The following is a 15,573-nucleotide window of genomic DNA, read 5'->3' as shown; positions in this document are numbered from 1 at the left end:
AATTCTGCCACACAAACCTCCAGTGACTTCAGTGAAAGTCATGAAATCTGCTTCATTATAGATTAGCCAAGATGAATGGTAATATGGGAAGGCTGGGTTTTAGTAATTAGCTGTGAATATCACAAAGCACATGAGAAAAATCTATCATCCTGGAAAGTGCCCCGAGTCCTCTCTCATTTTGAATTAGGAGTCTGTTCTAGAGATGAGGAAATTCAGACGTAGGGTAATTGTCTGATTTCACACCGAGCTGTCTCACGGTGTCATGAATAGAAACCTCCTCCTGAAACAAACAGAAACCAGGAGATACGATTCCGAATTCACCTGCTTTAAACGCGAGACCGCATTCTCTTTTCAGACCTGAGAATAAGGCCAGCGGTGCGCGCTCCCCGGTCACGCCCCCCACACCTATACGTTGCTCTGTCGCTACTTGCTTGATGACTCTTCTTTCTGCAGACTCAAAACCGCACAGGAGCTAATAAAGAGCCATTGTTTAACCCATCGTTAAGTCTCAGCTAGCAGGTTTCTGTTGATAGGCTGCAGGGCTTGAGAACAAAATTGTAACCTTTCCGCGCATACCCTTGCTGTGTGGTTTTCCATTAATAGCCATGGAAAAGTTAACCTAAACATTAGCTCTTTTTCCTGGAACTAACAGCTCCGCAGCCAAAAGCCCGGTGATCCGCTCATCAGCGTCCAGCACTACTGCAAAGCCGACTGCTCCTTACTGTAAAATCAAAGCACAGAGCTGGCTCTCGGACCGCCGGGCCACTGGTTGTGAAGCAGGGGGTAGCCAGCTCATGAAGGGGAGCGTCCCAGTCATATCTCGATCCAGGGCAAAATTTCCCCTAGACAGAATTACAAGGTTAACGTTTAACGTTGACGGTCAGAGATCTGCCTCAGAAGCAAATCTAGCAAACAGGGATTGCAGGGTTGGGAATTATTTCTCACTAAATATTGGTAGGACAATGTTCAGCGGACAGGAATTCCCGTTTCCTCGAGCCGTTAGCACTGCCCTGCACAGGGTAGCTCTCCTGAGTCAGGTAACGTGAAAACAGCCATTGAATTGTGTTCTTCTCACGTTCACATCGTGGAAGATCCTGTCCTGAGCTGTGCCCCGTCTTGTTTGCCCAAAGACAAATTGCACCCAGAGAGATCCTCCCCGGATCACTGATTCTGGAAGAATAGATCCTGCAGGCTCTTTCTATCTCTCCAGAGGGATGTTTACCACTATCCTTGATTAGTTGTTCCAGTTATCGCTGCCAAAAGAATGTGTTTCATTTTTCATTTGAATTTTTCTCTCTTTTCCTCATACCCAGTAGGTTTTGTTATTCAACCTCCAGATGAAAGATTACAATCCTGTGTGAGGCAGCGTCTTTGATGTGTCACCCAGCAGCTCTCCAAGACTAGCTACCTCTTTCCAGAAAGACAATGGGAAGAATGACCAGATCTTCCTGGAAATGACACCCATCCCATTACACTGTAAATAAGCCAAAACTGGCTCCTGCAAAAGTCATCAGGCCTGTTTGCTGACATACAAATGCCCGCTCATCACCGAAAGAGCCACGCTCCTGAACTCTGGCACAAGCCAAAGGCTGAGGCTATTAAGCTCATTCCCACACTCAAATTTGGCAAGGTGGAAGCCTGTATCATCTTGTTTCACTTTTTGTAGGAGTTTGCACTGAATGTTTTCTTTTCAGGAGGTTCCCCGGCTGGTTCAGTCCTGCATACTGTACTTACAGATACCAAGAACCAGAGGCTGGCAGAGCACTGGGTATTATCTGGGTTGCGGCAGCTGAAGAGCCAGGCACAGACGAGAAGTTATGAGTAAGCTTATGAGTAAGATTTCAACTGGAGGTTGAATTGGCAGAACCACTGTTTGTACTGCGGGGCCCTCAGACACACAGCGCTATATGCATAGGTATACGCAAGCTTTAGTCATAAGCCAACGTGACCGAGCCGATACTCTAAATAAGCCCTTCCTTATTTCAAATTCTGTGAAAGATCTGCAAAAATTGCAGCATGTCGTGATGTTTAAAGGAGTTCCCTCTGTTCTTCAATGTATACATGAACAGAACAAGATCATAAATACAAATACAGACCATTGCTTTAATATCTGAATAGACCAAACCATATTGAGGCATCAAAGGCAGTTAGGCGGTTTTTCTGCTTCTTTTTTCCTTCTGAGTTTCGACAGGCGGCTTGTCTGCAGAGTGGGAAACGGCTTCCGATGTAATTGGAGTTCGGTGTCTGTGGGTAAGATCACTTGTCGCTAGGTTTGATAATGTGCGTGCTGTTCTCGTTTGGGGTAGATCCCACCTCCTTGCTGCCTTCAGAAGGAAACACCAATTTGAAACCACCCTGTTCCTGGGAGTTAGAAAGCCAAATCTAGCATGGTGTGTAGTACTGAGACCTGACAGAAAACTCTGGATTTTGCTCCAAACTTTATAACTCTGTAGTACCTTCACAAGGTCTTCTAAGGACCATAACAGTCCCTAGTTTTCATTGCTGCCTCCGCAATAAGAGACCAGGTTATTAGAACACTGTTGGAGTGATGATCTTATCAATGGAAGTCTTTCTCTTAAATTTGGGAGAAAATAGGTCAAGCCTCCAATTTCTTATTTATTGAGTTGCCAAGGTGGCAGGAATGCCTTGGGAATAGTAGGTTTTATGACCAACACTGAGTTCTAGGCTCCATATTTAGTAATGAGACACAGATGGGAATGGTTTTGTTGCGGTGATGTTTTATCACGAAATGAGACAGTTTTAATAGTTGTCTGGTGACTAACAGCTACAGAGGTAGCCGTATAATTAGTGTGCTTGCTGCAGGAGGCAGTGTTTCCTGGCATCACCAGGAATACTCTGCACAGGCTGATCTCACTGAGAGGGGCTGGCTAACAAAGCCCAGAAGCTAGTTAACAGTTTCCTAAAACTGTCTCCAGACACCCTAGTGTGATTTAAAAGGCAGCACGCTGCCAGCTCAGGTCATGCAAGCAGGAATATTTCAAGCTCGTGGAATCCTAGCACGTGGCAGAAGCTGCCTGGTATCATGGGGGTTATCTTGGCGGGGGTTCAGAGCAGCAAAACCCCCTGGGAACCCAAGAGCTCCCCGGCCGATGCTGTTTCCTGAATGATAAAATGTTGCTGGGAAGCCAATTTGGATTATTCTCACCCTGTTTTTTTCCCAGTATCACCTTTGTCCAGGCACAAAGGGAAGCATTTTTGGAGAGAGGTTTTGTAAAGTACCCTATGCAAAGGCCACTTTGACAAGAGGGGCTCCACACCATGTTGGCTACGGGCAATTTTTCTCTGTAGCCGCAGGAGAGGCGGCATGAGCTGTCTGTGCCATTTGGCTCTTGCAGGCTGTGGACAGGCAAACCTCGGCTTACCGCCTTCCTCTCCCTCGGGGGCTCGGAGCTGCTATCAGATCCACTGGGACTCTCTGCTCTGTGTTTCTTCTCCTCTCCCCACTCATCACCTTCACAGATGTTTGCGTGAGTTTTATGCCTGGACTGAATTCAAATCAAGCACCCGGGATCCGTGGTAGGGAGGGGTTGGCTTGGAGAATGTAGCGTTAGTTTCTCTCATCCCTGTATGTGCTTTGCTTTTAAAGTAGCTGCAGTTTAGTAAATCATCTCTTTGCAGAGACTCGTGGTAACTCCCACATATATTTAATGTTTGCCTGTTACTCATTTGGCCAGTATCTCCTACAAGTTTTTGTGCATACTTGATTCAGAATCAGGTATCAAATCCCAGGATAATTTTTACATTTCTTTTTTTTTTTAACTCCCCTCTCCCTTCCTTTTCCTTTTTCTCCTTCTTTCTCTTTCTCTTCTCTTTATTTCTGTATTTCTTTTTATTTCGCTCTCCTCTTTCTCATAACAACAGGGTAAACCAGGATATTGTTTATGGAAAGTTTGAATTACTAATGACCCATACAAAACAACATTAAGGATCATATCTTTTCCGGTGTGTCTTTTTAAACCCAGGAGCTCCAAAGCCAGTCCCAGTGTTTTATGATCTTAAAGTGTTGATATTTTTCCAGGCATTAATTCCAGCTTGATAGGAAACCAAGAGAAACAGAAACATTTTTCATCTCCGCTTCAGAAAAATGTGCTCCATCTTCCTCTGCTAGGGAGGGAATGGCGCTGCTCTGGGACTGGCTTCCCTATCCTAAATCACCTTTCCTCTGTGCCCCGCGTGAGCCCTACCCTGAACAGCCGGAGCCACAGAGAGCAGGGTTGAAATGAAACAAAAACCCAAAGCTTCCTCCTAGTTTCAGTCCTGCTGGGATGGAGGTTGGAGAGCTAGCTGGTTAGAGAAAAAAGAAACACTGCCACGTCCCCGGAGAAAGGTCCGTCCTCCCCGCAGCTGGATTCAACCTGCCGAATCCCGGTCAGAGTCTCTGGGCAGGTAGAGGTGTGCACAGGTCATTGTGCACTGGGCTCTAAGTGACGGTCCCTCTCCCAGTTAGTTTCCAGACTCAGATAAAAGCGGAGAGGCGGGAGGAGGTGGGAAGCAGTTTGGACAAGGCTGTGGAGTTCCCAGGAAATGCCACAGCTTGGCTGAGGCATCTGCCGCTCCTTGTGCCTCTGCTTGCCAGATCTGTGTCCAAGACACAACTGCCCCAGCCGGCTCTTTTGAATGCTCAGCAACCACCCCCTGTGCTACAGCCTCAGTAGCCCCATGTCCCCGTCACCCCACGTCCCACCCTTTGCCTTCGATCCTGGCAGCGCTCCTCACTCAACCCGATGTGAAGAGCAAAAGGAAAAGCTCGGATCAAGTGCACAACCCTACGGCACCCCACATGCAAAGAGCTCGCAGGGCGAGACCGTGGTCAGAGGAGACGAGCCTCCCGCGGCTGAGCGCTTTCTTGTCCTAAAGGCAGCGCTGCCTGCCTTCAGCCCTGAGACAATTAGCTGTTGAAGGTGAAAGAGCAAGGCCAAGGCCGCTCCAAGTAGAATTCATTATGCACATGCCTGCGAGCCGTACTCTGGAAAAACAACATCAGATGTGAGAGTGAATTGCCCTCACTGATTTTGCTGATTCCGCTAAATTTCAGATCTAATGTCTCCATATTGCTTCAATTGTCTCTTCTGAGGCACAGCTGTGACTCTCCCCCCTGAAGCGTTGTGGCTGCAGAAAGGGAAATAAAACCTAGCCAAGGCGTTCAACACAGCAGCCTTTTAATATACAGCCTGTTCCCTACGTTCAGACGTTCTGTATCTCCAACTACTGTCTCCCTGCGAGAAAGACTAATAGAATTGACTCCTCTTATTCTCACAGTTGTGGTATAATCTAGTTAAGGAGGGTTTTTTTTTTTCCCCCCTGGGATGAAATGTGACTTCCGTTTAAGGGTCCAAAGTAGCGTTTAGTGGAAATGGGTTCATTGCCTGCCAGCTTCTGGATGTTCTGCCACCATCTTCCACATCCACCCTATCTAAATTTGGACACCTAAATGTGGTGATAAACCTTGGCGGGTAGCCAAGAGGGGCTGCTATCTGGTGGCCATTGAGGCCCTTCTAAAATCACAGTCATGTGAAGGTCCTTATGTTTGCACTGGTGGTAGAGAGATGATCCTGCACTCCTCTTACCTGTAGTACCTCAGACGTTCACGCTGGTTTTGCATCCAGATGCCAAGGCTGAACAAGGCATTTGGGCCCATTTCTTTAGAGGGTCTGTTACTGCTCACATCAGCCCCCGTTACCTGTGGGCTGAGCTGAACTGTGCTGGCAATGGAGAGCCCCGTAACAGCTTGAGTGGATGGGGGATTAGCCAGCCAGCCTGACCTTCATCCAGACAGTTTTCCAGATAAAACAGCACTGAACCATGGAGTAGGCCAGTGATGCTGATGTTTTATTTTTCTATCACAATTGCATGGTACAAAGCCCAGCTGTGAATCAGGGCCCCCTTCTGGTAAGTGCAGGTGGGAAAACACATCTCTTGCCATGCATTTCAGAGAAAGCTGGGTCTTCCGGAGCAGTAGGATTACTTGCTTGTGGCCACACTCTGGCTAGCACAACCTCTGCGCTTCTGCGTCTCTTACCGTACTGCTACATACAAGTTGAGAGCCCTGTCTAACATCCAGCATTTTGGTTAAAGTAGCTCTCATCCTCCTGGGTCTGCTCTGCATGTCTACCCAGGGCACTAGTACACATTTTCTGCCTCTCCTGTGCAATGGCATAGTAATTTGTTTCCTGGATATCTCCTTGTCATTCAATCTGACACTCCTCCTCCCCTAGGAGATGTTGGCTTCTCCATCTCCTCGGAGGCAGCATAGCTGCCAAAGTCCATTTCAGTCCATTTGGACTGAAAACTCCTCTCTGGCATTATCCCTCCCCATCTGCATGGGTGAGAGAAATGTCAAGCAATGGAACACAAGAATTCCCTTGGTCTGTCAGTTCACGTGAAAGGAGGAGAAAGCCTGAACGGTGTATCTGCCCTTCACGCATGTTGGATGCCCCGCAGAATTACCCAATGCACAGTAGTGGAAAGTGTTGCCAAACAGGTCACTGTCAATTCACTGCAGAGCAGCTGACCCAGGCAGCGAAGGAAACAGCAGGAGGCAGGGGACAGCACGCTCGAGCTGAGAAAAAGGCACACTCTGTCCTGTTTTATCATAGAACCACAGGATCATAGAATGTGTTGGCTTGGAAGGGACCTCTAAACACCATCTAGTCCAACCCCCCTGCAGTGAGCAGGGACATCTTCAACTAGATCAGGTTGCTCAGAGCCTCATCCAGCCTGGCCTTGAATGTCTCCAGGGATGGGGCCTCCACCCCCTCTCTGGGCAACCTGGGCCAGTGTCTCACCACCCTCAGTGGAAAGAACTTCTTCCCAATGTCTCATCTAAACCTGCCCTGCTCTAGTTTAAACCACTGCCCCTTGTCCTGTCACTGCATGCCCTTGCAAACAGCCCCTCCCCAGCTTTCTTGTAGGCCCCCTTTAGGGACTGGAAGGGGCTCTAAGGTCTCCCCGGAGCCTTCTCTTCTCCAGGCTGAACCCCCCCAACTCTCTCAGTCTGTCCTCACAGCAGAGGGACTCCAGCCCTCGGATCATCTTCGTGGCCCTCCGCTGGCCCTGCTCCAACAGGCCCATGTCCTTCTTGTGGTGAGGGCTCCAGAGCTGGACACAGTGCTCCAGGTGGGGTCTCACAAGAGCAGAGTAGAGGGGGCAGAATCCCCTCTCTGGATCTGCTGGCCACGGTTCTTTTGATGCAGCCCAGGATGCCGTTGGCCTTCTGGGCTGCAAGTGAACATTGTTGGTGCATATCCTGCTTTTCACCCACCAGTACCCCCAAGTCCTTTTCCGCAGGGCTGCTCTCTATCACCTCATCCCCCAGCCTGTATTGATAACGAGGATTGTCCAAACGCTAGTGCAGGACCTTGCACTTGGCCTTGTTGAACTTCATGAAGTTTGCACAGGCCCACCTCTCTAGCTTGTCCAGGCCCCTCTGGATGACATCCCATCCTTCTGGCATGTTGACTGCACCACTCAGCTTGGTGTCCTTGGCAAACTTGTTGAGGGTGCATTTGATCCCACTGTCTAAATCATTGATGAAGACATTGAACAGCACTGGTCCCCGTACAGATCCCTGAGGGACACCACTTGTCACCCCTCTCCATCTCGACATCGAGCCATTGACCGCTACCCTCATCCAGCCAGTTCCTTATCCACTGAACAGTCCACCCATCAAATCCGTATCTCTCCAACTTAGAGGGAAGGATATTGTGGGGGACCGTGTCAAAGGCCTTGCAGAAGTCCAGATAGATGATATCCGTTGCTCTTCCCTTATCCACTGGTGTCATCACTCCATTGTAGAAAGCCACTAGGTTGGTCAGCAGGACTTGTCCTTAGTAAAGCTATGCTGGCTGTCTCGAATCACCTCCCTGTCTTCCATGTGCCTTAGCATAGCTTCTAGGAGGATCCGTTCCATGATCTTCCCAGGCACAGAGGTGAGGCTGTAAGGGGAAGAAGATTTGAACTCCAGCATAATGCACAGGAGGACGGGAAGAGGTATGGGATGGGTACAGCTCCATGCTGTGCCAGCGCTGGGCCAAGTCTGCCTCTCGTGTCTGCACTCCCACGCTGTCTGTTCTCTGGTTCTGCGTCTGAGTGGCTTATGCTCAGACTCCAGTCCGACTACTGGTTCAAACCAGACTGCATGGCCAACACGACCGTGTTAAAGCACGGTTATCAAGGACAGTGGAGATTTAATCATGTTTGAAAAAAAAAAAAAGAGCTCTTTGATTTCAAAGCAACCCTATTACTGGAGAAAAAGAATAAGCAGTAGTTTGTGGACACGAGGTGGTAGCTAACTACAAATACTAGCGTAAACATCGGGTAGCTGTAGGTTGGTGTGGCTCTGCTGCTCTGTCCAAGCCAGTTTTCATCAATGAGAAGTCAAATCTTTGCCAGTGCAGAGGATGCACAGGACATACTCTCTTATCATTTTGGACCATGCCTTGGGCATTGCCGTGAATACGAGATGGCTTTCAGTCCTCCAGCCCTGCCCCGGCCCCAAACCCAAAGATTTCTGAGCCTCACCGCATCCTCTTGAATGTTCTTAGGGTGGTGCTCAGTTCCATTTGGATCAGCAGCACCATAACCTCACCCCTGTAGCTTCCAGACTGAGTATCTCTCCACACAAAAACAATTGCAACTTTTTGTTCTCTGGCTGGGATTCCTGGACTGCTGCTTTTTGTTTGGCTTTACTTTATTCTCAACGTAAATAAAGAAAACGAAGCTAGTGCAAGTAATAGTCTGGAACTACTAAAGTTGCATTGCAGGAGATGTGGAACTAGAACAAGGAAAACATTCTCATGGGTTTTTTTTTCTGAATAGAATTGGTTAATCTTGGGTTCAGGCTTTCACTCACTCAGCAGGCCTGCCCACACTATTCACTTAAAATCACGGCGAAGTGCATTAAAATGACATTAAAGCAGAGACACCAGCCCACAAAGAGCAAACAGAACCAGGCACGCGCTGAGGTGAGACGGCTGTGTGCCTGTTACGGGCTGTCCTCTGCCTAGCAGATGGTGCCCCTTTTTGGCCAGCGCCAGAGAGGCTGGGATGCTGCGGAGGGGCTTTGCCCACTCTGACACTTCAATTTGTACGGGCATTTTGTCCTATGCAAGGGACGGAGAGCGTGTCCCCGCTGCGCAGGTGCTAATGGGAGCGCCGCGTATGGAGCAGCGGTGGAGCCTCTCCTCCCTTTTCCCCTCTGTGTTGTCGTGCTGTGAGGACAAGCCTTAGCTGAGAGAGCACTCATCCTCCGGGACGGGCATTGCCACGGGCGTATTCATGACCATTCCGTGGGTCTCTGCTCTGCCCCAGAGCCCGATTCCTCGAGGAGAATCTGAGTTGAAGCCAGGGGTTCTTCCTGCTGACAGAAGGCCAGGGCTGAGCCACGCAGAGAGGGTTCAGCTGCCGCCGTGCTCAGAGCAGCCCTGAGGTGATGCTCTCATCTCGAACTTGATGCGGTTCACGGCACTGTGAAATCTTTGTTTTCCTTAAACGACCTTTGCTTGCACAAGACAGCCTGCGCTCAGCTGTGGGCTGCTCTGCATGCTTCATCACTTCAGCAAGGAATCCACTTTCCTTTGCTGAACGGCTCAGACTCAGACAGATGTTTCTTCACATCCACAGAGCATGATGATAGAATTGGCAGCCCTCTCGGAGAGGAGCTGTCTGTCTCTCTTTACGTGTCAGCCCCTTCCACGCCAGCTCCCCTCATCCCTGTCAGATCCTTGGCCAGCACCCTTCTGCCTTTCTCCCAGCATCTCCCTTACTTCACTTTGGGTCCGTCTTCTGCAGAGCGTTTGGGCTACAGCAGGGATAAGATACAGAGCCGCGCACAGGATTCCAAATGACTGATGCTGCTGCCCCAACAGATCTCCCCCCGCCTGCATGGGCTCAGTGCTCCATTTGGCATCTTTTCACCAGGAAAAACATTTACTTAGGGAGAGGAAAGAAGAAAACAGAAAATAAGCTCACGCTCACAAATCCGAAAACAAAGTATGGACTCGGAAATCCTCTAGTGCCTTTTTGGATGATTTCATACCTAAAAGAATGAATCCATAATACAATAGTGCTGATTCTGACATTTGAGTATTTACAGTGGGATCTTTTGCAGGTGGAACTTAGGAGAAAAAATAAAACCAAAAAACATCTCAGAGGGCAAAGGTTTTGTTTAAAAATGTACAACAAACTGTAGCTTAGCACCAAAGAGTGAGAAAAGCAGTTTATTGGCTTCTCACGAGCACTAGGATATCAAGACATCCTAATTTCAGGAAAAATTCTGAGCAAGAAACTGTCTTAAGTGAAACAAGTCTTCCCTTTTGCCTGGTTGGTAAATGATTAGAAGTAGGACACAAAAGCCAGGTATTTGAAGGAGAGAACGGCTCCAAAGGTGCACAGCCCAGATTTCATGCTGTTGGAAGTTCAGGACTGAGGTCTGGGAAGAGGCAGGGACCCCGGGCCGTGCGCTGGCTCAGACCCCCGTTCCGAAGAATAGGGACGGCTCTTGCCAGCTCTTGCAGCTTCAGTATGACTTGATGTACTTGATGCTCTGCTTAAAGATCCTGGAGTCAGAAAACAGCACGAGGGGGTTTCATCCTCCTTCACTACAAAAGCTGTTGTTGGGGTTAAACCTCTTGGTTGCTCGGCACCGGACTTACTCTTATAACACCCATCTCAGAGAAAGAGAGGGAACGCAGCACCGTGCCCAGGAATACTTAAACTGGTGTCAGAATTGCACACAGCCAGGAAGGTATCTCAGCCGCGATGCCGTTGCCTCAGTCCGTAACCCTGCTTTTCCTCTTTATTCTCCTTTGTTTTAGGGACGTTGCATCAATTTCACCAGGGTGAAGAACACGGAGGCCCCACCCAAATACCCGCTCAACAACGCGTACCCGCCGTCATCTCCACCTCCAGCGCCCATCTACACCCCCCCGCCCCCAGCCCCGATCTATACCCCCCCTCCCCCCAGCTCGCCCACACCCCACACCCCATCCCCGTCTTCCACGCTCCCCCCGCTCCCCCCACCACCCCAAGCCCCACCACCCAACCGGGCCCCCCCTCCATCTCGGCCCCCGCCTCGCCCAGCAGTCTAGGGGGTTGGCCTTGCTCTTCTACAAGCATTCAAGAGGCTTTTTCAGCAGTACTGTACCACATCCATCTTCCTGGGGGGGTGGGGGGGGGACTAGAGGAAGCCGGACCGTTTTTGAAATGGGTGACAACAGAACGAACGACTTTGTAGTCGTCTCTCTCCTTTCATTTTCTTTTATTTTTAAAATCCCTTGTGCATCAGTGCCACCAAACTCTCGAAGCAAGAAAAGCCAAGAGACTGCAGAACAAGGCGAATCACTTGAGCTCCGTTTCAGCAAGGGTCTCCCCACTCGTTGTCCCCGACACTTCCCTGTGCCTTACCGCGGTGATTCCAGGATACATTGCAAAAAAAAGGAATGAATAACTAGAGTAAGCTCTCCAGAAAGGCAATTCTCCCCAGGGAAGGACTGCAAAAGACTCTTCCAAGTGCAGGCATCCCAGCTAACTACCTGGAGACAACTGCACAAACGTCATGGTACAAGACTCAAGGTATGACAGAAAGCTGATCACATCTCACTCACGCGCCAGCGGCCAAGCAAATAATGACAACAGCAGGTCTGCGAGTACAGAAACCCTGGTAAATCTGAAAAGAATTGATGACGGGCAGCTGTTCCCATGGACCGTGAATTGGAGAAGGGAAGGTATTGTCATCTCGGAGGGTCCAGAATGGAGAAGGGGTAGGTCTCTGGTGTCTGGATTTGTGTATGTTGGTCTGTGGAAGTGCAGGTGAATGAAAATGGAGTGCCACTAGGGAAGTGAATTACGCGGAAAAATAAACCAGGAAGTATGTCACAAGGCTTTGACCCCACCTCCCGAGGACGAGGAATAATCGATGACAGGTCAGCCTGCAGCGCTCCCAGTGGGACACGGGAGTTCATCAAAATTGAGCAAAGGAATCTGGGAAAGGCATGGTTGACAGAAGAGTCTTTACATTCAATTTAGGCTAATTATGTCCTAGACTAGTTAACAGCTCTGCAGTTCGGCAGTGTAATTTAATGCTGCTTTCCATTTTAAAAGGAACATTTCTGAATATAAACAGGAGGTTAGGTGTGTCAAGTTCTCTAAATCCAGTCTGCTTGGGCTCCTTGTTATTGTCAGTTTGAAACGGTTACCACTGATGCATTTCTGTTTTTTCTGTAAATTGCATTCTTTTGCCCTAGAAATGTTTCCACGTGGATGTTTATTTTTTGTTTTCCTTTCCTGAATAAGTAGCAGATGCCTTCCAAACTGTAGTGAAGAAGAGCCAGCGTACTTACTCACTCTTGTCAGCTCTCAACAACATCACTGCTGTTAGCAGTTGTTGACTAAGGCAAAAACCTACGCACCGGACATGCAAGATGGGAATCAGTCTTCCAAGAAATGCACTGGCTGCATTTCTCCATGCTTTCTCCTCGCCTTCATGGAACCCCCACCATATTCCACGGTATTGCATACGCACACATTTTATCCTCTAGCAAACCTTCTGAGCACCCGCCTTCGCAACACAGCGCTGGGGATAGGTGAGATCCCTCAGCGCGTCGGGCAAACCTCTGGCTCTCTAATTCACTGTCAGGATCAGTTCTCACAAAACGACTCTCTCTCTGGAAATTGCGAAGTCGTACAAGGTAAACCATCTTTGTAGCTGCAGATCTATGACTATCTAAGGGTTATCATAATCGTGTAATTTTTTACCAGGTAAAGAAATGCTTTGCCAAGCACGTCCTTCAGTGCTGTTGGAAATACTAACTCTAGCTTTTCTAGCAAAAAAAAAGAAAAAGGGAAAAAGAAAAAAAAAATGCGCAAGGAGGAAAGGGAACAGGCCAAAAAGACTCAGTGGAGACTCGACCCGGGGGCCTTTTGGTAAGGACATTTGTGAATGAACCCTTACCATGGGACTCGGAGTCAGTCCAGCTGTCCTCCACCAGCCTTGCCCACCGCCAGGCCAGCGCGTCATCTGTTAGGTGAGAGAAACGCACCAGCCACAGTGGGCCTGCGGACCCCATCTACAGCCGGGGCCGGCTGTTCGGTGAAAGGGCCGATTCTTTCCCCCACAACACTGTTTTGTCTGCGGGCAGCACAGAGCAGTCCCCCAATTAGGAGCAAACCCAACAGTTCTGCGACTCGCTGCGTCAGATTGTATCAGCTACAGGCCATGGTTAGTGCGAGACGAGGACTTTGTGATCGGCAGGGGGGAGCGGGAAGCTTTTAACGCCCTGGCACAAGTTTGGTTGGACTCCCTCTTGTGATGGATGGGATCTACTTAAGGAGCTGTTTGATTTGGTTTCATGATGAACGATGTAAAAACTGGGAATAGTGTAATACAGGATCAATAGGTATTTCTCTTGAAATACTGAAATCCTCAGTATTTCAAAAAACATTTGGAAAGGAAACTGATTTTCAACAATACGGCATTGAGAATTTTTTTTTTTTATGAGTGTCAATTAACCAATAAATCTAAACCTACTGCTGGGGAAAAAATAAAAGCAGTGTATACTCCGTGACTAAAACTAACTTCTTGCAGATGTACATAGAAATTTTCTTTCTCCCCAAACTAAGGGGAAAAAAAATCCCTACGGTATTGAAGAAGCAACATAAAACCTAGATCAGGCTAGAAAAATATAATTTTTAAATCTCCCCTATGAAATCATCCAGTTTAGGGATAAAAAACAAACTCCAAATTTTTTGTTGTACATATTGTTACTGCATGCTTACCATATGTTAGATGGAAGCATTTCCTATCCATTGTGGATAAAAGAACAGTTTTCAAGTTGTAGTAAATTATTATAAAGCCAATGACATTTCATGGCATGTTATCGTATCAAGCTGTGCTTGTTGTATTTGTTTTCTTTATGGTTGTATTGCTTTTTTATAAATGTACAAATATTTCCTGTAGTGACGAACACCTATTTCACATAGCATTAATTGGAGCACTGGAGCTACGCGCTCCCTCCATCCATTAGCAAAGAGTTTCGCGCGTCGATCCGAGTGGGATGCGGCCAGGGCGCAGCGGGGAGAGACAAACGCAGCGGCTGCCGAAGCAGAACAGCCCTGCTGCTGCCAGGGCGCCGGCTTTGCTGGGCCCGTCCTAACGTTCTCAGCGGAACGAGAGCGGGTTTGGTGACAGATTTTGTACCCGGTCTTGGATTTAGGCTCAACCCACGTGTGGTTGCTAAAATGGCTTCCCAAAAGTAGCGCACATGCTTTTGGAAATCATACGCCTTTTATGCCGACCCCTAAAGATTAATTTAGGAACTCAACATAAGGCAACCAAGAGTGAAAATTCGGTCCTGAAGTTAAATCGGCTTCCCCTGACAATTAATGCTATGTAAATGAGGTTGAATTAGCTGGTGTACCATATACTGATGTATGGTACCCTATGTATCCTCTGTCTATACAACTTTCCTAGGAACACATTACACAGGCTATCGATCCACACTAGCCAATTTTGACGTAAACACTCGCTATCGATCAGAAGGAGTCGGGTGGCACTACATCTGCGCTGCCCTTCCTAAGGGCTTCGGCGGGTCTCACTGTTCACTGCTTGCACGTGCTCCTGCGTAGGCTGGTCTAAACAGCAACAGAGAGGTGTCTGATGGCGTTAGAGAAACGGTCGTTTCATTTGCTCGGAATAGGTCACTTGATTACTCCCGTTGTTTTTCATTCGTGCAAAACTTTCTGTCGGCGTGTCTCGCAGCCTTAAAGGACCAAGCAGCTGCATTTGACAACCATCCCGATTTTATTTTTATTTTTTTTTAATTGCTAATGTTACAAATTGTTGCTGGCTGTATTTTGAAGTGTTCACCCACATGGACTTTGCGGTCATCCGAATTCTCTCTCTTCTCTTTGGTGTGTGAAGGCATCTTCTGTCACTGTTTATTTTGGGGAAGGGGGGAGCGTCTGGCTTCGGAGAGCTCTGGCAGGATCCGAGGGGAGCCGGTCGGTAACATCGCCTTACGGGTGGTGCTGATGCAGCAAAGGAAAAGAAACGAGCCTTCTGTTTTGATGTTGAATTACGTTTTGTGAGTTCAGCCAGTGCTGTGCAATGATGTTTTACTCCCTCTGTTTGTTGCATGTGTCATTTGTTAAATTCAGTCATTACTCTTGCTGACCTTGATGTTATTATTAAAGAACTACACAAATTTGTGTCGGGCTCCGTAAGATTCATTGACGAGGCACAACGAAGTCGGAGGCAGGAGAATCCTGGGCAACAAGTTTCCTGATAAAACTGTCTTTCCGGCATCCTGGAGAACTCAGACTTGGTAATTTTCTTCCCGACAGCCCTGACACAAAAGCATATTTCATTCAGCACAGCCTGCAAGCCCGGGCTTTTCGACTTCCTCTGAAAACACGAGCCAGCCGTTTCCTCAGCACGTCCAGCCTTGCGCGTCTAGGCCCAGTCGGGATTTTTCTTGCTGCATTTTATTTAAACCAAACTTGTAAACTAGAGGTGGGTCGATTCAGGCTGGACATTGGGAAGAAGTTCTTCACCAT

General features: G+C 48.3%; 1 protein-coding gene across 2 annotated transcripts in view; it reads left to right on the top strand.

The window, feature by feature from the left end:
- The window catches only part of ANTXR1 (ANTXR cell adhesion molecule 1), a 116,019-nt gene extending 100,794 nt beyond the window's left edge, over positions 1–15,225 (top strand). The window contains exons 18-19 of one of the 2 annotated variants that reach the window (XR_010074013.1): positions 10,836–11,780; positions 12,313–15,225. Coding sequence is in view for 1 of the 2 variants with exons in the window: in XM_063358715.1 (XP_063214785.1) it covers positions 10,836–11,108 (273 nt within the window). In the remaining variant the exon portion in view is untranslated. Of the gene's footprint in view, positions 1–10,835 lie in introns of both variants that reach the window. The other variant, XM_063358715.1, reaches the window with a different exon arrangement.
- Positions 15,226–15,573: the final 348 nt, after the last annotated feature.

This window comes from Chroicocephalus ridibundus, chromosome 23, assembly GCF_963924245.1.
Source record: "Chroicocephalus ridibundus chromosome 23, bChrRid1.1, whole genome shotgun sequence".
Lineage (NCBI taxonomy): Eukaryota > Metazoa > Chordata > Aves > Charadriiformes > Laridae > Chroicocephalus > Chroicocephalus ridibundus.
Note: the sequence above shows the minus strand (reverse complement) of the source record. Positions and strands in the feature narration are given on the sequence as shown.